Here is a 25760-nt window from a genome sequence, read left to right on the forward strand (position 1 = left end):
AAATGACATCCAAACATCAACATAGACCCCCACCTGTGGATCCCTCATGCCAAGTTTGGCAATGATATCTCAAGGTGTGACTGGGCCTATGTCAAAAAAACAGGCAATGTATTGTCAAACTGACATTTGGTGCCCAGTGTCCAAACAGCAATGATGTTTTCTGCCCCTCTTCGGAACCTCTCATGCTGAGTTTGGTAATGGTATCTCGAGAGGTGGCCAAACATATGCCAAAAAATAGGTCATGCCGAAGTCATGCTTCAGTTCACTATATTGATTCAAAAAGGTGACAATCATCAAGACAGTGATGAACACCTACCCCCCTTTGGAAATTCTTAGGCTGAGTTTGGGAATGGTATCTCAAGAAGCGTCCAGATGTATAGAGAGCAAACAAATGGACATGTAAGCAGCCAAATCATGTTCCAAAATATATAGCAGATTTTAATTCTAAAAAAATTCATGTGCCTTGAATCTTGTAGTCCTCATTAGCAGATGGCATCAGTAGTTCCCGGCTTTTGAAGCTCTTTGTTACAGAGGTAGTTAGGGGTGCTAACAATAACATAAAAAGTCATCTCTTTTGTTCTTGTTGTTGCCTGACCAGGTCTGCAGTTGCCACAGGGAAATAGGATCCCCTTCCCTAGAACAGTGTTACCAAGCACAAGGCCTGAGTAATACATTTCATTCTTATCCAATGAAGGCAGGAACCTCTTCTTACCTGGGCAGATGGTAAATTGGGGGTTTTGTCCCTAGAAAGCTGAAGGGAAATGTGATCATGCTGTTGTGAACAAAAACAAGGGGATAATTTACTCAGCAAGCTTGCCTCCATTGGTAGGTACTGTGTGTGTGTGTGTGTGTGTGTGTGTGTGAGAGAGAGAGAGAGAGAGAGAGAGAGAGAGAGAGAGAGAGAAAGGAAAGCAAGCAAGCAAGCAAGGAATCTGTGATAATCTGCTTGGTACAATGCAAGCAAAATATTAAAAGATTAGAGTAGTTATCTTATGAAATACACTTGTATGAATTTACTTGTTGCATTATCCCAAAGTGCAGTAAAGTGCAAATGCTGGCTTATGCCTATACTTTCCCATCATTTTAGCAGCTACTGGTAGCTGCTTGATAGCCCAGGGCAGGTCAAGGCTTCCTTAGAATGCTGAACCTCCTGCAGAATGTAACATGAATTTCTTAGATGGTAGGTCAGTAAGTGCAAGGCAGACTACAGTTAAATTTATTTTGCAGATAATATTCCTTCACTTTGTTAGCACCTACTCATATGTCCCCTGTACACTCCAAGTACTGGACTTACATCCTTACGTTGTAAGGTACCCTGCACTTTTTGTAGCTTGGGTGTCTGTTATATGATATCAGCAAAGCTTTCTGCAGCTTCACTGTCCTGTTAGCGCTCACCAACACTGGCTTTATGTGCTCTGTCTTTTAGATATTCCAATCGGTGTAGTACCAGTGATAACTCTTATCCAGGACTTCACAATTCGCAGATGGTTGCTTAGTGGACTTGAAGTGTTGAGACCTTCTGAAAATTAATGGACTGATTAAAGCAATTTGCAAACTCCAGGTATCGTTAAGGCCATGAATGGCCATGTTCTCTTTTCCTCTCCTTTATCAGAGAACTTAATTGTACAAGTAGTTCTTAAGAACATTAAATGGCTTTTAGACGGAGAGCTTCCTGAAGGTGGGTGTAGAGAACCTATGTGTTTTTAACTCTTTCATTTCCCACAGTTGACTCAAGCTCTCTTTGATTAGCTCTTTGTTCCCAGTGTTGATTTCACTGCTTGTATGGTGGCTCGCCTTTTCAGTCCTGGAATATTTGTGAGAAAAGTTAAACCTAGAGGCCTTCTGGACTTCTAGCATTCCTGGGCATTTAGTATTAATAATGGAGGCAGCATATCCTACAGTGTTTGCAGAATGGAACTCAATGAGCTTTTTGTTAGAGTGCATTCATTATTTCTCAGTGTTCTTGTAACTGGCATGCGTGTGCGGGCTAAAAGCTGTTGATGGGGGCAGATGGAGGAATTCCAGTGGTTCGGGTAACTGAACTGCAGAGATGGGTATTGTTAATCCCACAGGGCTTTTTTGTTCATTTCAAGGTAACCAGCTGGTTTTGAGTCACTTGTCAGAATGGTGTAATTTCCCCAACTGTGCATAGAACATTTTGTAAAAGTATGCTAGCTTGCATCTGGATTTTCCCCCCCCCTTTCTATTAAAAATCAAATGACTTTAGCACAGCTGGGCACAAATTTGAATGTGGTTGTTTTAAACAGCCTTTAAAATCAAAAGCATTAGTCTCAGGGTGGTGATATGATGACATCAAACATAAGATAAAAGGAAAGGGTTATAATATTTGGGGACTCACATACAAACGGCTTCTTTTTCTTGGGTACCCATATTCGAAATCTGGCCCATCTTAGTTGAACCTCTGCTTCTGTTCTGTCTCCTGGCTTTGATCACCAAGGGACAAATAGCAGTTCTACTGCAGAGTCTAAAGTGCATATGTTTAGGCTTGCTGTGTGATGTTCAGAGTAGATTTCTTTTTTAAAACAGGTTTCTGTTATCTTTCATTACAGGTGTGAAGTAAAAATGGTGCAAAAATATCAGTCTCCTGTTAGGGTCTACAAATACCCATTTGAGCTGGTCATGGCGGTAAGTGGTATTTCTCATTACTTCTCTGGTGTCTTTCATAGCTTTAGAGGCTCAAAAAAAATATTCAGAAGCCTCTGATTTGTGTGGTATTCAGAGTTAGGATGTGTTGATTTGCAGTATATGAAAGGTTATATCTGTTCTTTTGGTTAAATTTTCTGTAGGATCAACCTGTAATTGGGTTTCTTGTCATAAGGTACCATAATTTCACAACTTCACAAAAAATATTTCTAACTTCTTTGTCATCCAGTGCTGAATTTATTTGTAGTAATTATCAGAAAGGAATGTAAAAAATTAGATTTGGCAAGTTTAGCAGTCATAAGATTAAAAGGCAGGTACTGTTATGGATTAGTAACTGGTTAGAGAACAGGAAGCAGAGAGTAGGAATAAATGGAATGTTCTCACTATGAATATAGGTAAGAAGTGGTTCTCTCAAGGATTTGTATTGGGGCCACTTCTTTTTAACGTTTTCATTAATAATTTGGAGTTAGGAGTGAGCAGTGAGGTAGTCAAGTTTACTAATGCTGTAAACTTGTGGTAAAAAGTTACAGTGGTAAAAACAAAAAAAGGGATTGCTAGGAGCTCCAAAATGATCTCTCCAAACTAGGTGAATGGGTAGTAAAATGGCAAATGTGGTTCAGTGCAAGGTGTAAAATGATGTACATTGGGGGGGGGGGGGAATTGTAACTTCACATTTACATGAAATGGGGTGTGAACTGATGATGACTGAGCAGGAAATAATTATTGGATAATGGTGAATAGTTTGATGAAAATGTTAATCCAGTGTGTGGTAGCTGTGCAAAAGGCACATCACATTTTAGGGGCCATTAGGAAAGGGGCTGGAAATATTTTATTATTTATGGTGCAATTGCCCTTGGAATACAGTTCACAGTTCTGGTTGCTGCCCCTCAAAAGATACTGTAGAGCTGGTAAAAGTGTAAAAAGAGCAACCAAAATGATGAAGAGGCTGGAGCAACTCCCAAATGAGCAATAGTTACAGGTTACAAGTCTTAGGTGTTTTTTTTAAAAGGTGAATAAGGGCTGGGAAGGAACATAAGTGTATAACATTATATATGATGTGGAGAATATGGATAGAGGTAAGTTTTTTCTTCATAATACTAGAACCCAGGGTTAGTCAATGAAACTGAATTTTGGAATTTACAAGAACTATAAAATAAAGTACTTTTCCATGCAGTGCCTTGTTAAACAATTAAATTTGTTCTGACACGATGTAGTGAGGCCCCCAACTAACAGATTTAAAAGGGGATTAGACAGATTCATGTCGCTATATATCACTATCAATCATGAGGGCTGTATTCTACCTCCCCTGTTAGAGACAATACATCTCTGGATACCAGTTGCAGGAGATTACAAGTAGGAAAGTGCTATTGCTGTCATATCCTTCTTGTGAGCTGTCTATAGCCATCTTCTTGGCTACTGTGAGAACAGAATGCTGGACTAGAAGGATGTTTTTCTGATTCAACAGGACTGTTCTTATGTCCTTATGGTACAAATTGGCTTCCACCTTTTGCCTTATTTAGGGGTCCTTTGAAAACTGTGACCTTTGAGATCTTGTTGCCTCCTCCGTATCTGGTGTAGAAATACACTGTGCCAATGTTGGTGGCGATTTTGAATGCCTCTGAGAGCAGCTCTCATTTTTTAATTAAAATAACCAAGTGACTTCAGGAAACTTAGCAGTTCCTCTCCCCACTTCATTTGCACTCAGGTCTGGCATCCCTGGCTTCTCTAAATATTTTCTTTTTGAAAATCCCAGTGTATTGTGCATCTTGCTTCAGATCTTGTTGAAAAACAAAGTTGGAAGGAGAGTCTTAACAACTGTGGCTAAGTCTATTCTGCTAACGTCATCTATCTTTACCAGATCTATCTGACTCGCACCAGGGGGAAGAGACATATGTTCCTGTATCCCTTGTGAGTTATGGCTAATGGCTTTGGGCATTTAGTACTTTTGTCTGCAGAATTAGTCCATTTAAAGTTCTCTGCAAGCTTCAGTTCAGAGAGAGAGGCAGGCAAGCATACGAACTATTTTCTATTAACATGTGGAGTTGTGGATGACAAAAGCAGTTGTCATTGCACTGAAAGTTTCCAAGTACATTTGGTATCTCAAGTGACAGTTCCCTGACTTCCTTCTGTAGAGTGTTTTGCAGTATTCAACACAAAGGCACTGGTAAACAGAACAAGCACCTATGTGCACTTCAGCTCCATTAGACACAGATGGTTGATGTCAGGTGGTTGTCAGTAAATTGGCTGTTAATACAGGAGGGTTGCAGCTAGACAAATCTGTTGTAAGTTTGGTAGCATATATCTTCTAAAGACCAAATATTGATGCATTTCTTTTTGTTGCATTTTTTATTTCAGAATTTTTCTCTACTTGACAAAATGTCTTAGGCAGTCTTATGTACTGTTGTAACCCCTTGGCTTTATAGAAAGTGAAACTAACACGCTAAATGAATTATGCTCTGGTAAAAACAAAACTGAATCCTGAATGTTTTGAATCCTCAGCTATATCTTAAATCACATGTGTGAACTCAAGAGCTTCTAGAAAAACATGGTGCAGTCTGTCTACGATGCCTAGGTTGCAAAAAGATTGCTGCTTACAAGAAAGTGTAACTGCCAAAATGAAATTTGATTACATTATACAGTTAAGCATAAATATGTTGGTTAAATGATTTAATTTAAGGCAACACCTAGCACTAGCTTTTGTTTTTAGTGCTAGGATTTAGCCCGAGAACATTTTTGTAATAGCAATAATGTGATTCTGAGCCTAACAATATCAAAGGGCCAATATCAAAGAGCATAAGAATATCAAAGGAACAATATCAAAGGGCTTGGCTTCTAGGCAAGTGGAGCCCTGGATCTCTATGTTGTTTTGGTTTGGAATTCACCAGTTCTTCGCCAGAATAAACAGATGGATCGTTAAAGCCTGTTCTTATGAAGAATACAATAAATGCACTTGAGGAATGTGCAGACGGGTAGACAGAAACTTTGAGTGGAGATTTTGCTTTAGGAAGTGACTGTAGAAAATGTTAACTTGTGAGGATGACTACAAAAAAGTTGGGGTGCTGCCGAAGAGCAGGATCATCTTTTGTATCTTTGGGAATATTTTGCCAAAGTGTTGGTTGATCATATTATCTCTACCTTCTGGAAGCTTTTACTTTAAACAATTTTAATGAGGTATTCCTCATTAAATAAATAAAAAAGATCCTTATAAAGAATGAACTCTTTGAGTGCTGGACCTCTGGGTTCAGTCAACACACTCTTGTAGATTGCTGTTCTGAGGTTCACCTTAGTGTTTCTGTTAGTATTAACAGTCTTCGCCGCAGTTTTCACCATCTGTGTGCCAAGTGTTGCAACTTCTCAATCTGATGATTCAAAATCTGCTAATGTGTGAAATGCACCTCTTGGAGAAAGATTTGAAGGAACAGTATGATAATCTTGTGGGTATTGTATAGATGCTTTTGCTCAGAGGAGATGAGACTTTGATTTATAGGAAGCATGTTTCTTTTAATGAATATTTTCCTCCAGAGGACTGGATTAGGGCATTCAGGATAGTACTGTACTTAATTGGGTTCATTATTTTAGTTGTCTTTCATTGTAAAAATGAACTCAAACGTGACTTACACAGGTTAAACGAATGTAATGAAATTAAATTAAAACCAGTAGCACTACTTTATAATTAAATTATACAACCCCAAAATCAAGCAACAATATCATGTTTTTCGTTGTACTGGTACAATGTTCCATATGTGGTGGCTATGTAATAAAATTAAGCCTTTTGGGGATGATGGCTATTTAGAACTTTAAAAAATGTTAGGGGTTTCATTCATAAAAAAAACCCCAGAGGCGTTCTTACTGGGAATTATAGGACCCAATATTCCTCAGAATGTGAAAGATATCTTTCTATATGCCACCATTGTCACGAGAATTTTAATTGCGAGTAATTGGAAAAGTGACAAAACCCCTTCGAGGTCAGAATGATTACAGAAACTAGTTGACTATGCAGAGTTAGTCAAATTAACTGAAAGAATGAAAGATATGTCAAAACAAGTATTTATTGTAAAATGAGAACCTCTTAAAACATATCTTAAGAACATATCTTAAGTCTGAATTCGGTTGCTGCTTTTGAATAACCTCTGTAGTTGTACTAAGTAAGAAATAAGGATACAGGATAAATAATGTTTTATTGTAAAATGAATAGATAGATTTATGCAAAAAGTTAGTAAACTAGAAATGAAGTATGGAGAAGACGGGAAGTCAATGTATTTTAAGAAGATTTATTGTCAATTAAACAAATTTATTCTTTTTGGTTAAAGGTGTAATTTGTAACAAATGACACAAATATTTTCTTTTTATGTATCTTGTTGGTGCGTAAGCATAATAAATCATATAAAAAACAAAACAATATCACGTTTTTCAACAGTACACACTCCGTAAGTAACAGAGATGCTGTAGTCACTGCTACACTACATGTGGTTTGATAGTCTTTCTGAAGACACTGTGCTTAAAGGGGTGATATGCAGACCCACTGTGATTGTTTGCAAATACTTTGTGCTTTCCATGGGGTTGAGTTTAATGAATTTACTGGATTAGTTTCCCCATACTTATCTCAACATCATGTACTGACATTGTACTGATCCATCCTATGAGAAGTTGTCACCGTATCTAGGTCAAACATAATCTAGTTCCTTGAAACAGCCACTTCCTAAAATATAGACCCAGGAGGCCCTAATATTTTAATTTTTATTTAAAGTTTCTCAAATCAGAATCTTAACTCGGATATGCATAATGTGACAGACTTTTACTCCCTCAAGCTTTGCATTCGTTAGAGGATTCTCCCTGCAGCAAAGAGCAGTTCCTTAGCGACTGAATTTCCTTTGAAGCAGTTAGGAGACTTGAGCTGATGATTTCAGAGGTTTGTGGAGAGCAGCTAAAGTGGTTTGACAGAGCTCTGTCCGTATCCGAATGTCAAAATGGCAGACTTGTCCCCAGTGGCCTACCATATCCTTGGATGGCTCTGCACATGAGATGCACCATAGGCCCTCCAGCTACATAGGAAATACATCTGCAATGGAACATGACTTTGTGTAGTTTGTGAATGTACTGTTGCTTAGGGATGTATTTTGTAATTGTAGATTCAGACACAATATGGGGCTAGCTTACAGTATTCATTGACCCCTTCGTATGTGGCCTGGCAGCTGTACTGTCGTGGAATGTGTGCGGTGGTGTTGTGGCAGATACATAGATAGGCTAATCCATTTCCAGACTCTCATACATTGTGTCTGACTCATCATTGGTTTGTAACTGCTTGCCAGTTTATGATTTTTCTTACAGGACTAACTTTCAAATGCATTTCCCTGAAGAAAAAATAACTAGGAAGTAGCCATAAGACTGACCAAAAAGAAGACTAGGAAAAGGGTTTCTGAGAAAGCACTGAGATCCAGCGCCAAGGGCCTTCTGGCAGTTCCCTCACTGCGAGAAGTGAAATTACAGGGCACCAGGCAGAGGGCCTTCTTGGTAGTGGCGCCCGCCCTGTGGAATGCCCTCCCACCAGATGTCAAAGAAATAAACAACTATCTGACTTTTAGAAGACATCTGAAGGCAGCCCTGTTTAGGGAAACTTTTAATATTTGATTAATTATTGTATTTTAATATTTTGCTGGAAGCTGCCCAGAGTGGCTGGGGAAGAAACACAGCCAGATGGGCAGGGTATAAATGTATTATTATTATTATTATTATTATTATTATTATTATTATTATTAACTCTTTTTTGCGTTGAACATTTGCAATTTCTCTTTTGCTACTCTGTGTGCGAAAACATATGTTTGAATTTTTACTTCTAATGTCCACGTTTCTTCTTCTTCATAGAATAATAAGGAAAACCAGCAGCCACTCTGATCCTATCTTTACTTTAATCTGGGCTGTTAATCATTACTATTTGTTATATAGTTGAAATGAGTAAATAGACTTGGCGATAACTTTTCCACAAGTAGAATGCATAGGAAACTACTTCATCCTGCCCATAAGATAGAGATGTTGTGACAGTGCACTCTGTCACAGTGGGTATTGCGGAACAGGTGCCAGGCTTTGTCCAGTTTCTTTGCTGCTCCTCTCATTATCCTGCAGTCGGGCGGGGGGGGGGGGACTTCACATTTGTGATTGGTATCAGGACTGTTGATCAGACAGCTTCATTTATAGTCAGGTTGATGCTCATATACAGATATGGGAAGTTCCTACTTATGCTGAGAGCAAAATGCTGATATATGGGACTCTGGATAGGCACATGCCCATTCCATCTGCATGCCCTAGCTGGCATAACTTACAGAACACACAATTCTTTTCTACCATCTGCTAAAATTAAAACCAAGCATTTTGTACTGACTTACGGCTATAGCTGAGGTCTGTTTGCTTAGAAACTTTTCCTTGAATAACTTGAAGGAACAGTCCCCATAGCAGCATTCCTATTGTGTAGCTCTTCCGTTGTACAGTATTCATTTGAGCATTGTGCTTCATCCTGAAATACGCATTTAGTCACAACTTTTTCCTCCTTGTTAGGCCTACAGCTAAATCTCCATGTGTTGTGATAATATGGTATTGCACAAAGCAGGTTCAGGCTAGGTCACAGCTTCAACAAGGCAGCTATAAGGAACCTGATAGCGACTATACATGTACACTTGTGTCTGTGTTGAATTTGTGTACTAACAGTGTTGCCTAGTTAAACATTTGCAGCCAGGTGTTTTATAGTGCTGAGATTCTGGGAGGAAGATGTTTTGTGTCATGGCTAGATCTGCTACATAGCGAATCAAAAAGTGTCAAGGGTCCGAAGCCCTCACCCATGCATTCCAGATACTTTACAAAAGTGCACCATTGATACAGTTGCAGCCATGACAATTTTATGCCTTTTGTCTTTGCCACCAGTTCCTATTTTGCGATTGCTTTAGCTCTAACAAACTTATCTCTAATTCTATAGAAACCATTTGTTTCAAAATCTAGGCTTATATTTATCTGCATGTTTTAATGAGGAGTGATCTAACAGAGGCAGTTCCTATTTTGCGATTGCTTTAGCTCTTACAAACTTATCTCTAATTCTATAGAAACCATTTGTTTCAAAATCTAGGCTTATATTTATCTGCATGTTTTAATGAGGAGTGATCTAACAGAGGCATCCACGCCTGACTGCCTAGGAGCCAAAACTGAGTTCCAATTCCACCACACCATCAATGTTACTTTTAAGAATGGATTTCCCACCTTTTCTTGTTCTGTGAGACAACCACAGGAAGGGCAGAGCATGTACCAATAGTCTTGTGTGGGTGCTTTCTGTTTGTATCCATGAAATATCCACTTTGCCTTTAATGAGGGTGCCAATGATTTAATTTAGAAAGCTGCATAGTATTGTTCGAGATTGGGTATTCCTAGCCCTCCTTTGTTCCTGTGCCTAAAAAAATATTTATTTATTTTTTCCTAAAAACGAATAAAATAAAAGGAATACAAGAAATTAATTTAATTTGCCATTTTTAAGCATAACAGGAGAAATGTATATTGGAAAAACCTGAAATAGGAAAGAGAATTTTCATAGAATTGGTATTTATATAGCCATGATATGACCTAGCCAGCTAAGGCTTGAATGCCTTCACTTTAACAGTTCTTTATTTACACTATTTTTGTAAGTTGGTTTGGATCACATTTTTGAAGAAAGTGACTTTATCAACAACAGCAACAACTACAACATCAACAATGTAGAACACTGAATCTTTGAAGTAGTCTCCTATTTCAGACATACAAAACTCAGTCCTTGGACCCCATGTGATTAAATAACCTAGCCATGGCCTTTTGAATAGATGCAAATCAGGTAACTATAAAACTCTGACCGAGGGCTTGGTTTTGATTACATATTCCAGTTAATGAAATTTCACTGCAGTCCCTGGCAAGTGGAAACTGTCTTGTCAATCACAGAGTGACACATACATTGCTGTTCTCAGCCAGCTGTCCTCATTGGCTGAACTTGTTCTTTTCCTTGGCTTGCCAACAAGCTTTGCCTAGTTCGCTGCCCTTGATACTGCCTCTGTGCTTTGTTCCCTCCTTGTCCTACCTGGCATGCAAAAATAGACCATGATAAGATGAAAGAATAGCTTGTGTAGTAGTCCTCTGATGGTAGAATTGGTGCTTATATCCCTCCACCTGCTGCCTTCTAGATGTTTAGGATTGCAATTCCTGTTGGCCCCAGTTAGTATGGTCAAAAGGTCAGGGAAGATGGAACTTGAAGTCCAAAGCACCTGGAGGGCACCAGGTTGGGGAAGACTGGCCTAGATACTTAAATGCTGGCTAAAAGAAAGCTAGTGTGGTGCATTGGCTGCAGGTTTGGAATACTCAGGTTCAAATCCCTGCTTGGCTGCAAATTTCATTAGATGACTTTGGGCAAATGGCCACCTTTCACAGGATGGCTGTAAGGCTTAACTGCCACTCTTAAGCTCCTTGACATAGTGGCAGGATGCAAGAGCTAATAAGAAGCTAATGTCCTCCTTTGTTCATTTGTGTTTCAGTTTTTACCAAACAAAATAATTGCTTTTTTGTCATTGCAGTCACTTTTCTGATCAAAAAATACACTTCTGAATTTTTGTTAGGATCCATAGAAGTCTCACATGTAGGGCTTCTTACTTTGTGAAAATTATGCAGATGCACATTGGCTCCGTTAGCCTTTACTGAGTTTGCTCTGCCATGTGATATGTTTGACATCTAAAATCAGCCAGAATACAGTTGGTTCTCTTTGCTCCACTCCACAATTTCAGCAGGACTCCAAATCTTGTTTTAAAATCACATATATTGAGAGAATTGCTGGGTTAATGTATATCTTTTTAGAATCTTTTCTAGGAATACATCTTATTTTATAGAAAGGGTTTGCATTTATTCATAATGCCATTTCCTTCTCAAGTTCCAGCTGAAACAACTTTCCTCTATCTTTTGAAGATTTTCATCCCTAAATGTATTATTATTATTATTATTATTATTATTATTATTATTATTATTATCATCATCATTTCCCCTAGCAAATCCTGAGTAATAAACCTATATAGACCTTACCTACAGTATTCTCCTCTTATTTGATCCATGCAGGAATTTTGCACCACACAAAGTTGAGAGGTCATGGTAACTTGTGCATCATCAAATGTAATTTAATCCTTAGCAAAGTTGTCATGTTAAAGGTGAACCATGTTAAATATAACATCAGCTGTTCACTGCTTGCCTGAGTTGTGATCAGCGACTGTGCTGCAAAATATCTTGATTGTTAAATGTCTTGGATATAGAAGTCCAAAGACGTGTTCTAAAATCTAGCATAATTGAGTTTTTCAGTATAAGCCATTCCATGCTTGCCAGAGCCCCCGATTGGCCTGAAACAGACTATTGTGTATTTCTTAAAATGTCCCATTGTTCTTTGTTTTTGGGATTCTGCCCAAAAATAGTAGCTCTGCATAGCATTATCTCTGGAGACCTTCACTATAGATCCTTTACTACTGTGACATATCTATTGGTCAGCTTCTGCCACATAGCAACTGATTTTCGTATGAGCCAGTCTTAACAACAACTGCTCAAAAAACAATAACAGTAGTTGTGTGGTTCCCATAGTCTGTATTGATTTCCAAGAGCCAGTTGGGGACAGGGCATCTTACATAACACAAGGGCTTTGTGTTTTAGCTAGAAAATGACGGTGATGATTTATTAAATTTGTATAGCAACCTTCCTTCGTAGATCTCAGGGAAATACACAGCATAAAAATACAAAATACATAATAATAATAAGAACAAAACGATACCCCCCCAAAGGATGGGATAGGAACTTGGGGGCAACAGGGGAGTCAAACAATGGGGAATAATCCCTCGCTACTTGAAACTCAAAGTCGATCTAAAAAATGAGGAGGAAAGAAATGCATTTTTTTTTTTACTAAATACATTCTTTATATACCGGTAAATAAAAATTAATTAAACAGTCTTCAAAAGTTCTTGTTATGAGTTTGTTTTTCTGTCAGATAGAGGGGCAGATGGAGATAATGGCCCTGCCATTAAAAAGGTAAAAGGTAAAGGGACCCCTGACCATTAAGTCCAGTCGCAGACGACTCTGGGATTGCGGCGCTCATCTCGCTTTACTGGCTGAGGGCGCCGGCGTTTGTCCGCAGACAGCTTCCAGGTCATGTGGCCAGTATGACTAAGCTGCTTCTGGCAAACCAGAGCAGCACATGGAAAGGGCGTTTACCTTCCTGCCGGAGCAGTACCTATTTATCTACTTGCACTTTGATGTGCTTTCGAACGGCTAGCTTGGCAGGAGCAGGGACCGAGCGACGGGAGCTCACTCCGTCACAGGAATTCGAACCGCCAACCTTCTAATTAGCAAGCCCTAGGCTCTGTGGTTTGCAAAAGCCATCCACAAGACAAAAGACCTTATGGGAGGTTGCCAGGGCAGCATGGGTGTCATGTTACAGGAAAACAAGTTGTCCTCTTACACAGAGGTTTTTGGCAAGGTGTTCTGGAAATTAGGGAGAACTCCATGCGCACTGGCTAGGAGAGGCTGCACTGAGAAACCAGGGGCCATGACTGGCTGCTGCTTTGGACCCAAGCTTGCAGAAGCTATAAAAGGAGCAACAAAGGACACTTTTGGGGTGTAATGTTTTGCACTCTCTCTCCATTGAAGGCTTCAGGTGTAGATATGTATGAATAAACCATATTTCTAAGACACTACAGACTTCTCTGTGCCTTGATTTTCCAATGGAAACACAACCCTGAGTGAGTGCCTGGAACCCCCTGAAATCTTAACTACTGCTCAGCAGAGATTGGGCATGGCATGTAACATTCTTTTATCTTTTTACTATTTTTAATAGCCATCCAGGGTTTTTCTGTCCTGACTTTTCATATTGTGTTTGGGCAGTGGGTACGGCTCAATGGTAGGTCACATCCTCTGCATTCAGAGGGTCTTGGCTTCAATCTTTGGTACCACCAGGAAAAGAAAGAAGGGTCAGGTAGCAAGTAGTGGGAAACTTCCTCTATCTGCAGCCCTGGAGAGCTGCTGCCAGTCAAAGTAGATGAAGAATGTGGTACCTGTGGCCATTAAGATATTGTTGGACTCCAGTTTCTATCACCCCTGGCCACTGGGCATGCTGAACCCTAGTGTCCCAGGTCCTAGTCTAACACTCTGTTACACCACTCTGAAGTCTGAGTATAACACCCATGATATAACACTTCCACTGACCTCCACAATGGTTTCACCTCAGCCCAAATCACATCATAATCATTTTATTCAATATTATTTTAATATTTAATAATCACACACAGCTGCACAGGCATTCAGTGAGCAAAGGCACAGCAGATTCCATGTGTGTGTTGCTGTTCAGGTTCACAGGCATTCATCCACCTTTTTTTTTAAAAAAAAAAAAAAAACTTTCAAACACCATCCATTTTCATTCATTACAGTGATGTGTGCTGCAGAGTTGTGTGATAAAGAACAAGAAGATTCCAAGAACAGAAGAATGGCCTTTACAGCATTAACATATTCTCTCTCTCTCTCTCTCTCTCTCTCTGTGTGTGTGTGTGTGTGTGTGTGTGTGTGTGTGTTTCAGGCTTATGAAAAGCGCTTCCCCACTTGCCCAGAGATCCCTGTTTTCCTGGGCAGTGAGATCCTTAGTGAATCCAAGAGTGATGATGGAGCCATCCACATAATTGAACGCAGCTGTAAATTGAATGTAGATGCACCTCGGTTACTGAAGAAGGTGAGAGCTAAGATTCCTCATAGACATGTACTCTTAAGGCTGCCTGGGCTGTTCTCATAATATATTCCATTGTAGTCCTTACATGCTAATCTTATTTCTCTTTTTCAGATTGCTGGAGTAGAGTATGTCTTTTTCATACAAAAAAACACGGTCAACTGGAAGGAGCGAACTCTTGTGATTGAAGCTCATAATGAGACTTTTGCCAACCGTGTCATTGTCCTGGAGACATGTAACTATTCAGTAAGCATTCTGTCTATCAGATTTCCCTTCTCTTCAAAGTGCATTGGGTGGGTTTGAATCTTGGTGGCTCTAGTAGTGCTTTCTGTATTATTGTTACTAGGAATAACATTCTCAGGCTTGTACAGTAGGCTGTAACTGAATGCAGATTTTACTGGTTTGGATTTGTGTCTCTGTATGTTTGTTTGGAGGGTTATAACCCTTATACTTATACTGGCAAAGAAAATAAGTTATCTCTGCTTGCTGCTTTTGGAGGGGTCCTAAACTGAAAAAAGGGAAAGTGCTGTGAAGAGAACCTGAGCTTACAGGGTTAAACAGCTCAGAGTGTACGCCCTGCCTACTGTTGGGAGGAGGGAGACTCTCCGTCATTTCCGAGTCTCTCAAGTCTTTGTACTCTCTACTTTCGCTTTTGAGGAGAGTGGACGTGTTTTCACGATGCTGTTCGACAATGGTTAGTCTGCTGTAAATAAAACTGCTTTTAGCTGCTAAGATCCTGAGTGGACTTTATTTAGCACACTGAAGAAAGCACTTAAGCTTACAGCTTTCTCTAACCGCTGCTGCTGCTTAACTCTGCGTTTTTGCTCAGTGCATCGGAATGTGGCCTTTGAAGTCCGAGGCCTGGCCGAGGGGGTGCACAGGCGGAGCGGGCTGGACTCCAAGCTTTATCTGAGCAATAAATCAATCACCTTATCTAAGAGGTTATGGACGTCAGTTACTGCAATTAGAGAAAGCTTTGAAGTGCTGTGTGTAAAGGCTGTGAAGCTGAGAAGCTGCTGTTTTTGCTGCCGGAGGAAAAAGTCCTGCTTTGAGGCTCTGCCTGGGAGAAAGCAGGGAGAAAGCAGGGAGGCTGACTGCAAGCTGTGTGCTGCAAAGGGACGCCGGAACCCTATCCTCGGAGCTGGCTGGTAAATGTGAGTACTTCAAGAGCCCCAATGGGAGCACTGGGGGAGGAGATGGCTGAGCTCCAGGACTTTTATGATGTCCCATTTGAAAAACTCACAACCCAGTCCTGGGAAATCTGGGTTAGAAGAATAAGGGGGTGGTTTTTGGCCACAGGGCTTTGGAGTATAGCCCAGAAGGAGCCGGCCCCACCCATGCCTGTTGCTGCTGAGGATGGCGCAGCAGACCTGGAGGCTGCTTTGCTGGAAGATAGAGAGCAGAGGATGCAAACAGAGCTCTGCATGCTGAGAGCAAGTGTGGACGCTATGCTGTTGCCCCACCTGGAGGGCGTTGAGTCGGCTCAGGCCGCCTGGCAGGTGCTGAGGAGTCTGTGTGAAAGCTCAGCAGGAGCCCAGGGCCAGGAGAAAGCCGAGAGCAGGGAGGAAGCTAAGAGCCCAGAGGGGGCTGCTGGCCATGTTCCTGAAGTTACAGCTGGGAGTAGCTGCTTTGTCTCCGAGGGGCCGTGTGATGTTGAGGCCCGCAACCAGAGTGCTGGGGAGCGTGCAGGCCCAGGCTGTGCACCCAAAGGTGGGGGTGCTGGGAACAAAGGAATGGCTGAAGAGGGAGCTGTGAGAGCTGTTGCTACGCGCCGCCGCTGTTATCGCTGTGGCTCCCCCTCCCATCTGGTGAGAGAATGTCCAGTGGAGGCACAGGAACAGCCGAAGGCCGTCTCCCGTAGCAACCAGATAAAGGGCTCTTCTTCAAAGCGTGGGAAAGGCAAGCCGAAGGCAGCTGGCAGAGACACTGAACATAAACATTTGGCAGCGTCTATGGCTACAGTCAAGAGTTGTCAACAGGATGCTGTGCTGACTCTTGTCATAGACAGTGGAGCTTCCCATCATCTCATGCCATCTGCAGGATTTCTGGAGAACTGCACCTCTATAACTTCTGGGAAGACTGTCTGTTTAGCAGATGGGACTAGACACCCACTCACGCAGACTGGCTCACTGTTTTGTTCTTTCTTACAGGATTCAATCCAGGCTTTTGTTGTTCCAGGACTGTCTTGCGCGTTGCTGTCTGTCAGCGCACTTCTTGCTGAGAACTACAGAGTGTGTTTTGAAGACAATAAGTGCTCTATTTCTAAGAATGGACAGCACCTAGTCAGTGTTGAATGTAAAGACAGGTTGTTTGTATTGAATGCTTCTTTTGCAGGTCCAGGTGCCACGGAGGAGGCTCAAGCACAGTGTGCCAACGTTCCAGTTCATGATGCGTGTGCTCACCTCTGGCACAGACGCATGGCACACGTGTCCTGGGGGTCAGTGAAAAAGATCCCAGAGTGTACGCAAGGGTGCAAAATGAAATCATGTGCTAAGTTTCTAGATTGCAGAGCGTGCAAGTCCGCAAAGGTGAAAACGTGCACATACCCTAGGTCTGAGAGGGTGACCACTAGGGCTTTTCAGTTAATTCATGCAGATTTGTGTGGGCCGATGTCTGTGACCAGTATGGGAGGAGCCAAATATGCGCTGGTTCTGATTGATGACCATACGCGCAACTCCTGGACCTTCACGATTGGACACAAAAGTGAAGCTGCACCGCTAATCAAAGACTGGATTGCGGCTGTGGAACTGCAGTTTTCCACACGGGTGCAAAACTTTCAGAGCGATCGCGGTGGGGAGTTCACCGGGTCTGCACTGCAAAGTTTCTTCCGCAAAAAGGGGATTCAACACAGGTTGACTTCTCCGCACAGTCCCCAACAGAATGGGATTGCGGAAAGACGGAACAGGACTCTAGGGGAGATGTCCGCAGCTCTTTTGTTTGATGCCGGGCTCCCACAGCGTTTTTGGGGAGAGGCTTGGCGAACGGCCAACTTTGTTTTGAACAGGTCGTTCAATTCAGTGGTAGGTGACACACCGTACTTTTTGCTGCATGGAAAGAAACCCAAAGTACACTACTTTCGTGTATTTGGTTCTGAAGCGTGGGTTTTGATACCAAAAGCCAAACGCAAGAAAGGTGAACCCAAGTCCCAGAAGATGATTTTTTGTGGGTATGAGCCAGGGACCAAGGGGTGGAGGTTTGCGTATCCGTCAGGGAATCAGTCCAGGATTCTGCTCAGCAACAGTGCTGAATTCTGTGAGCAGAGTGGCTGGGCAAGGATACATGGGAATCCTGACATCCTGTCAGAGGGTCTGATTGACTCTGCTGATGAAGAAGAGGTAGAGGTTGAACCTGCTACTGTGGCTCAGAGTCCAGACCCAGTGCAGGCAGAGGGGAGAACTTCTCCCAAGGCTGTGAAGATTGAGCAACGCAGTGCTCCATCTTCCCCCACAGGTTCGGCTGAGAAGTCCAGAAGGCGCAGTAAGTCAGAGGGGGAGCTCTCTGATGCCAAGGACGTTCTGGCTGGCCCTAGTGGGTCAGAGGGGGTTCCTGAAGTAGTGCTGCGTCGATCAACTCGGACGACCAAGGGGAAACCTCCTGATAGGTTTGCCGTCACCAGCGTGTGGGTCGGAATGGCACAGTGTGAACCCGAGAGTTTTGAGGATGTTCAGAAACTGCCTCAGGAAGAAGCCAGAAAATGGCATGAGGCGATGCGGAAGGAAATGAACTCAATGGAGTCTTTAGGTGTGTTCTCCCTCACGAAGTTGCCGGTGGGCAAAAAGGCAGTGGGTAGCCGCTGGGTTTACTGTCTTAAGCCCACAGCGACAGGAGAACCGCAGTATAAGGCCAGATTAGTGGCGAGAGGATTCACGCAGCGCAGAGGGTTGCATTATACGGAAGTTTATGCTCCCACCTGTAGGAGTGAATCTCTACGTTTGCTCTTGGCCATCGCTGCACAAAGAGGGTTGCTGGTGCATCACTTTGATGTGGACGTTGCTTACTTGAACTCAGACCTCCAGGAGGATCTGTACATGCTTCCTCCTCCAGGGTTTGAGGGCAATGAGCAAGGTACTGTGTGGAAACTTCACAAGTCAATTTACGGCCTGAAGCAGTCGGCCAGGAATTGGAACTTGTGCCTGATTGAAGCTTTGGAGAAGCTAGGTTTCAGGAAGAGTCTTGCTGACAGTTGCCTGTTCCTAAGAGGATCAGGAGACTCACAGGAACTGGTTTTGTTTTATGTTGATGACATCATCCATATTGGAAAGGCAGACAAACAGGTACAGAAGTTTGCCAAAGAGCTTGGGAAGCGGTTTCAGCTCAAGAACCTGGGTGCAGTAAAGATCTACCTAGGTGTCCAGATAGCGAGAACTGAGGATGGTAGCTTCTTGCTCAGTCAGAAAGGCAAGATTGAGCAGTTGCTTGAGAAGTTCAGAATGTCCGATTGTGCAGGAGTTCGGACACCCATGGAGACGAACTTCGTGAAAGAGAGCCAGCAAGCAGAAAGTGCAGAGTTCGAGAATGCTGAGCTCTTTCAGTCAGCTCTAGGTAGTCTGTTGTATCTGTCCCAATGGAGCAGACCAGACATTGCCTTTGCTACCAACCTGCTAAGTAGGGAAGCATCAAAGCCCAGTGTGAGTGCTTGGCACGGTATCAAGCGGGTACTGCGCTACCTGCAGCATACCAAAGACTTCTGTCTTAAGCTGCCAGCTGAAGGTGAGGCAAAGCTCACATGCTATGCGGACAGTGACTGGGCGAATTTGCAGGACCGCAAGTCTGTGTCTGGATTGGTGGTGAAGTTTGGGAAGTCACTAATTGGGTGGAAGTCCCGGAAGCAAAGTCTCATTGCGCTGTCTTCTACTGAGGCTGAATTCAGCGCACTGTCAGATTTGTGCCGGGAACTAGAGTTCTATAGATGCTTGGTGCGAGAGATCTTTGGGGATTGTAGCTTGCCCATCACGGTTTGGGAAGACAATCAACCTTGTTTGAAATTGGCTGAATCTGCGCAATTTAAGGCCAGAACCAAGCATCTGGACATACGTTTCCAAAATGTGTGTCAGAGTGTTCAGTCAGGTTTGATCCGGTTGAAGTATTGTGCCAGTCACAATAACTTGGCCGATGGATTTACCAAACCTTTAAGCTTCCAGCGTCATGGGGAGTTTTGTGGTGGTTTGGAGTTGGGGGTAAGTTCTGTACATACTTTCCCCACAGTAGCGCAGGACGAGAGGGGGTGTGAAGAGAACCTGAGCTTACAGGGTTAAACAGCTCAGAGTGTACGCCCTGCCTACTGTTGGGAGGAGGGAGACTCTCCGTCATTTCCGAGTCTCTCAAGTCTTTGTACTCTCTACTTTCGCTTTTGAGGAGAGTGGACGTGTTTTCACGATGCTGTTCGACAATGGTTAGTCTGCTGTAAATAAAACTGCTTTTAGCTGCTAAGATCCTGAGTGGACTTTATTTAGCACACTGAAGAAAGCACTTAAGCTTACAGCTTTCTCTAACCGCTGCTGCTGCTTAACTCTGCGTTTTTGCTCAGTGCATCGGAATGTGGCCTTTGAAGTCCGAGGCCTGGCCGAGGGGGTGCACAGGCGGAGCGGGCTGGACTCCAAGCTTTATCTGAGCAATAAATCAATCACCTTATCTAAGAAGTGCTCTGGGGATTGTAGTTGGCTGCTGAATGGTGAGGCATACATTTCAGATGGGATTGTGTTGTTATTTTTTCTTTTTTTCTTGGTTCTCTTTAGCTAAGATCCAAATATCAGTACTGTACTGATGCTGAAAAATCATCTAGTTCCAGAGCTACCGTATTTCACCATATAATGGTTGCGTTTTTGATGACGATTTTTCCTTTCCTAGAAGGGGTGTGTGACTATTATGCAGGGAAATACGAAAGTGCGACCATTATGTGAGAGTGGAAAAGTAGGGACTACAGCAGGTGGATCCAAGGAGTCGGGCCAGCGGCACGGGGAGAGTGAGCGTGAACCAGAGACAAAGTAACTGTTGTTATGGGGAGAGAAAACAGAAAGACACTAGTGTACCTTTCTGTAAAAATGAAGCCTCCCTTGTGCGTATGTTGTCTTGTCCCGACTACTGACATGCAGTGGTGTCGCTCATTTATCAGAATCTCTATGGTGAACGAAACCGCTCTATATTTTGCATTGCAAGAGCGGAATAGCCATTCAGATTTGGACAGGAAGTTCTGGTAAGGAATGCCGTGGGAACAGCAAACGAGTGGTGCTGGCAGCCAGGCCTGCCACCTCCCACCCCGTCTCCCCTCAGTGCACATGGCCTGGCCATCCCCTACATTGGTTCCCATTGAAACAACAATAAAAAAGCAGCAGGCGGATGGGGAGAAACATTCTCTCCCACTCCGCTCCCACTAGGAGCTCATGGCCGAGATGGCGAGGGACAAGGGGAGCAGGGGTGGCAGCAGCTGGAGGAGGAAATGAAGGAGCCTGAAGCCTAGTGGAGCTGCATAAGTTACCCTGTGACTATTATGTGGGGAATGCTCTGGGACCATTTCGGGGGTCCAGAAAAGGGGAGGTGCAGCTATTATGCGGTGGCGACCAGTATGCATGAAATACAGTGTTGTGTTGATAAGCAGAGGGCTACTAGGACAGTTATAAGGCTGTCTGTGTTTGTGGTTTTCACTTGAGTTGAACATACATTTGTGTTCTGCCAATGCTTAACTGACCAGCCTGACACACATGTTACCAAGCTGCAATATCTAACATTAGATTAGCAAAATGCCTGCTGTTATCTTGGTCCCAGGGATTGTAAGGTAGGGGGAGCTGAATTTGGTACAGGGCTGTTCTGGTCTATACTATCGATTGTCTTAATATAGCTGTGCACTTCAAAACTCTCATAATTAGAGCAGCAGAAACCAGAAGGAACAACTGTACCCTAAGTGAACGTAGTTCCTAGATTCCCTGCCTCATGTTCTTTCTTCCTTATGTTTCCCACTTATTTTTTTGTTAGTGATATTTGCTGTAACCCCACCACTATGTAGCCAGGTAGCTGTTATAACAATAGAGTGTCATCTGCCATGTAAGCCTATATTTGGTGCAGCAGAGGTTTATGGCTTGGTTCTACCAGTGACATTTAAGAGCAGCTTAGTCTATCTCGGAAAGCAATTAAATACCCTTTTGTGTTTGATAAACAAAAGCTCAGATTGTGTTACCTTACTTATCTGCTTTGTTGGCATGTATTCAAGACAGCAGCTTCTTGAAAGCTGAGAGACTTGGAACTTCTGCTGCTTTGGGTGACCTTTTGTGACTAAAGCCTACAGGTCTCTTAAATTTCAGTCTATTTCTCTACAGCTAAGAACAAATGTGTTGTGTGCAGCTGCTTAAAAATACAGTGGCACTTCTATTCTGCTGTCTCTTTGGCTTTATCTCAGGTGCTGCCTGAGGATGGAATGAGACATGAAGGAAGCAGACCTTTGTCTTCAAATATAGGTCACTACCCAAATTCTGAAAAGCTAGGCAGGTGATTTCAAGTGGGAAAATGGTGGGTAGTGTGGTGCTGAATCCTTCCAACTGTCGCTTCCCCCTCCACACTATTTTTCTACTAGCTGGCATATTTCAGATCTTCAAGCTTGAAGAAAAATGGTATGAAGGAACCATCAGAAGGGTTCAGCAACCCCTCCTGCCCACAGCTTTTTACTTGGAGATTGTGTTCTCTCCCCTACTTTACAGCTGCTCAGCACATGGGTTTCCCACCATCACATCTAGTTCTTGACCTGACTTGAGTTCTGAAAGAGGGTGACTTCATGGAATATCACTATAATTTGCATACCAATTGTTGTTTCTGATGAGTGGGAGAGGGAAAGAGGAATACTTTTATGGAGCCTGAGCTTTATGAGTTCATTCTCAGCTTGGCTTTAATTCTATATTTTCCTCAGTCAATTTATTTTGCTGAGAATCTTCCACCCATTCTCACTGGGTGGATAGCCTATCTACTGCTACAGTGACTGGAACAGAAACTACAAACTCCCTGAAGTGTCAGGAAAACTTTGTGACTTGAGGCAAAGCAGTTCAAATGCCACGCTAACCCTGTTTCCAACAGGTAGGAACACTAGGCAATAGATGTCCATATAAACCAGTTTTCAAGGTGAGTCATCATTTCAGCTGCCAACTGCACACTTTATTCCTTTTTGACAATTACACCAGAAGAAATGTTCAGTCTTCTTAGAAGGAGAACAGACAAAAAGGAAGTACATTTGAGAACTGGTTTCACTGCCTTTATCATGAACAGCCTTTCTAGAGTATGCTGCACTTATTCTAACTGTGACATATCTGTGTCTGAGGTTAGGTTCACCCTGAGAATGAAGACTGGACATGCTTTGAACAATCTGCATCTCTTGACATCAAGTCATTCTTTGGCTTCGAAAACACAGTGGAGAAAATTGCAATGAAACAGTACACAGCCAACATCAAGCGGGTGAGCTGTGATTGGTTGAATAAATAGAATAAATGAATTACTTTAGACAAAACTTGCTGTAAGATACTGCCCAAGCATAACTCCAAGCACTTTATTGTCTTGACCTGCTCTGCCTGCAAGCCAGCAGAACTAGGGGATGTTGTCGGCTGGGCCATCAAAAAGAAAGCAGGTTTAAATCAGCCCACAAGTCAGGAGAGCAGATTGGATTGAACTCAAGCAGTTGGACCTTGCACAGCTCCAAGGTCACAACATGTTTTGATAAGTTGTGGTGCCCAAATGAGACCTTATGTCCTTCCTAGGCTCTGCCTTTTCTGGGATGGATCTATCAGGTTTAAGACACTAGCTCTTGATGTTCTCCTAAGTGGGAATGCAAATATTTTTAACAGAATTAACCATCTTTCTATTCCTGGTTTACTTTGTTTATTTCTCACATTGTAACATATTAAATATAGAGAATATGAGATAATGTTTATACATCCAAATGTGTTTGTGTGTTTGCTGCATAGATGTCTCCAAATGATAGAACACTTGGACTTGCCAGATTATTTTTGTTAAAGGGAATATAGGCAATACTGCAAGTGTGTGGGGTGTGGGTGTGTTGGCGTTGGCGTTGGCGTCGGCCTGAGAGGGTACGGCTGGGATATGACAGTTCACAGATAAAACTGGATTTGAACCTAGATTCACACCTAGAACTCCATCCACTAACTAGGCAAACATTGCATTTGCATGTAAATATCCTTCCTTGACAAATCTGTATAGGCCATATAGACTGAGAATATGACTCTAATAAATCATTTAATTTTCAGGGCAAAGAAGTGATAGAGCATTATCTAAAGGAACTGATTTCCCAGGGGATCACTTTTATTCCTCGATGGACTCCTCCAGCAGTCAGAGGGAAAACAGCTAAGAGGCCTTCATCAGGATGTGAGTGTGGCACTGTACCAGCAGCAGCCCCCCCACACGGAAGTGACAAAGAACAGCGAGGCAGCACCTGCTCCTCTGTGGAGGCATCAACGCCCGATGGTATGTGCTTGTAAGCCAGTCAGCAGTTCCTTGCTATCTCACTAGGATGCTTTCAGCATTTTTCAGCTTGAAACCTGCCACAGCTTACCCTCCTTTCTTTTTTCATGCCTGACCAATAGTTTGCAATCCTGTCTCTAGATATCTTTATAATAAAAAAAAAATTCCTTCCAGTAGCCCCTTAGAGACAACTAAGTTTGTTATTGGTATGAGCTTTCGTGTGCATACCTGAAGAAGCTCATACCAATAACAAACTTAGTTGGTCTCTAAGGTGCCACGGGAAGGATTTTTTAAATTTTGTTTTGACTACGGCAGACCAACAGGGCTACCTACCTGTAACTAGATATCTTTATGTTCTGGATAATTTGGGAGAGCCTAATTTTGACTATGGCATTCCTGCAGTCTGGCAGCTGCTTATCCTAAGGCATTTCATCAGGTCTACTCTGGACTACTGAGTTCAGGAACAAAAACATTATATGGAGCCGATCCAGAAAATCCTTTCCCTCCTTCACTCCCTCTTGTTCTCATTTGCTCCCATCACAGCTGCAATCCCAGGATATTCTCCTCCTGTTACAGAGTCCCCTTTGCTAGTGGTTGGCTGTGCATGCCTGTTGGTGCATATCTGTCTTACTACTCCAAATGTTTCTACTTGTCTCTTGTTCCAGTACCTTGCACTACAGTGGTGCCTCGCAAGACGAAATTAATTCGTTCCGCAAGTTTTTTCTTCTTGCGAGTTTTTCGTCTTGCGATGCACGGTTTCCCATAGGAATGCATTGAAAATCAATTAATGCGTTCCTAGGGAAACCGCCTTCAGACCAGGTCCGGGGACAGTCTGTCCCCCGACCTCTTCTGAAGGCTGAGGGGGGGGGACAAGGGCTTTTCTTCCCACCCCCAGCCTTCAGAAAGCTGTTCTGAAGGCTGGTGGTGGGAAGAAAAGCCCTTCTTCCCACCTCCCGCCCCGCAAGCTCTGGGGGACAGGAGGGCTTTGCTGCCGACCTCCAGCATTTTAAAAGCCCCTGCTGTCCCGGGGCGATTTTAAAATGCTGGTGGGCGGGAGCAGAGAAGCAGCCCCCTGCGACCCTCTCCCGGCTGGAGAGGTGACGTGCGCCTATGGCAGGAGCCTCCATAGGCGCGGGTCACCTCTCCAGCTGGGAGAGCGCGCGGGGGGCTAAAGCAGCCCCCTGCGACCCTCCCCCGGCTGGAGAGGTGACACGCGCCTATGGAAGGAGCCTCCATAGGCGCGGGTCACCTCTCCAGCTGGGAGAGCGCGCGGGGGGCTAAAGCAGCCCCCTGCGACCCTCCCCCGGCTGGAGAGGTGACACGCGCCTATGGCAGGAGCCTCCATAGGCGCGCGTCACCTCTCCAGCTGGGAGAGCGCGCGCGGGGCTAAAGCAGCCCCCTGCGACCCTCCCCCGGCTGGAGAGGTGACGCGCGCCTATGGCAGGAGCCTCCATAGGCGCGGGTCACCTCTCCAGCTGGGAGAGCGCGCGGGGGGCTAAAGCAGCCCCCTGCGACCCTCCCCCGGCTGGAGAGGTGACGCGCGCCTATGGCAGGAGCCTCCATAGGCGCGGGTCACCTCTCCAGCTGGGAGAGCGCGCGCGGGGCTAAAGCAGCCCCCTGCGACTCTCTCCCGGCTGGAGAGCTGACGCGCGCCTATGGCAGGAGCCTCCATAGGCGCGGGTCACCTCTCCAGCTGGGAGAGCGCGCGCGGGGCTAAAGCAGCCCCCTGCGACCCTCCCCCGGCTGGAGAGGTGACACGCGCCTATGGCAGGAGCCTCCTATGGAGGCTCCTGCCCCGCTCGGGATGGCAGTCCCGGGACGGCAGACAGCTCTGCGCCGGCATCCCGAGCGGGGCGGGACTTAGCGCCCTGCTCGGGATGGCGGCACACATCTGCCTGCAGTC

General features: G+C 43.6%; 1 protein-coding gene across 2 annotated transcripts in view; it reads left to right on the forward strand.

Annotated features, from left to right (window-relative positions):
- Positions 1–25760, forward strand: part of SEC14L5 (SEC14 like lipid binding 5) — a 46124-nt gene that overhangs the window by 8911 nt on the left and 11453 nt on the right. Inside the window, exons 2-7 of one of the 2 annotated variants that reach the window (XM_083473665.1) lie at positions 1427–1561; positions 2571–2646; positions 14261–14410; positions 14519–14650; positions 22709–22837; positions 23644–23860. In XM_083473665.1, the coding sequence (XP_083329791.1) occupies positions 2584–2646; positions 14261–14410; positions 14519–14650; positions 22709–22837; positions 23644–23860 (691 nt within the window). In that variant the 5' untranslated portion in view covers positions 1427–1561; positions 2571–2583. The remainder of the gene's footprint in view (positions 1–1426; positions 1562–2570; positions 2647–14260; positions 14411–14518; positions 14651–22708; positions 22838–23643; positions 23861–25760) is intronic. The other variant, XM_083473666.1, reaches the window with a different exon arrangement.

This window comes from Podarcis liolepis (genome assembly GCF_965112155.1).
Source record: "Podarcis liolepis genome assembly, chromosome: 14".
Lineage (NCBI taxonomy): Eukaryota > Metazoa > Chordata > Lepidosauria > Squamata > Lacertidae > Podarcis > Podarcis liolepis.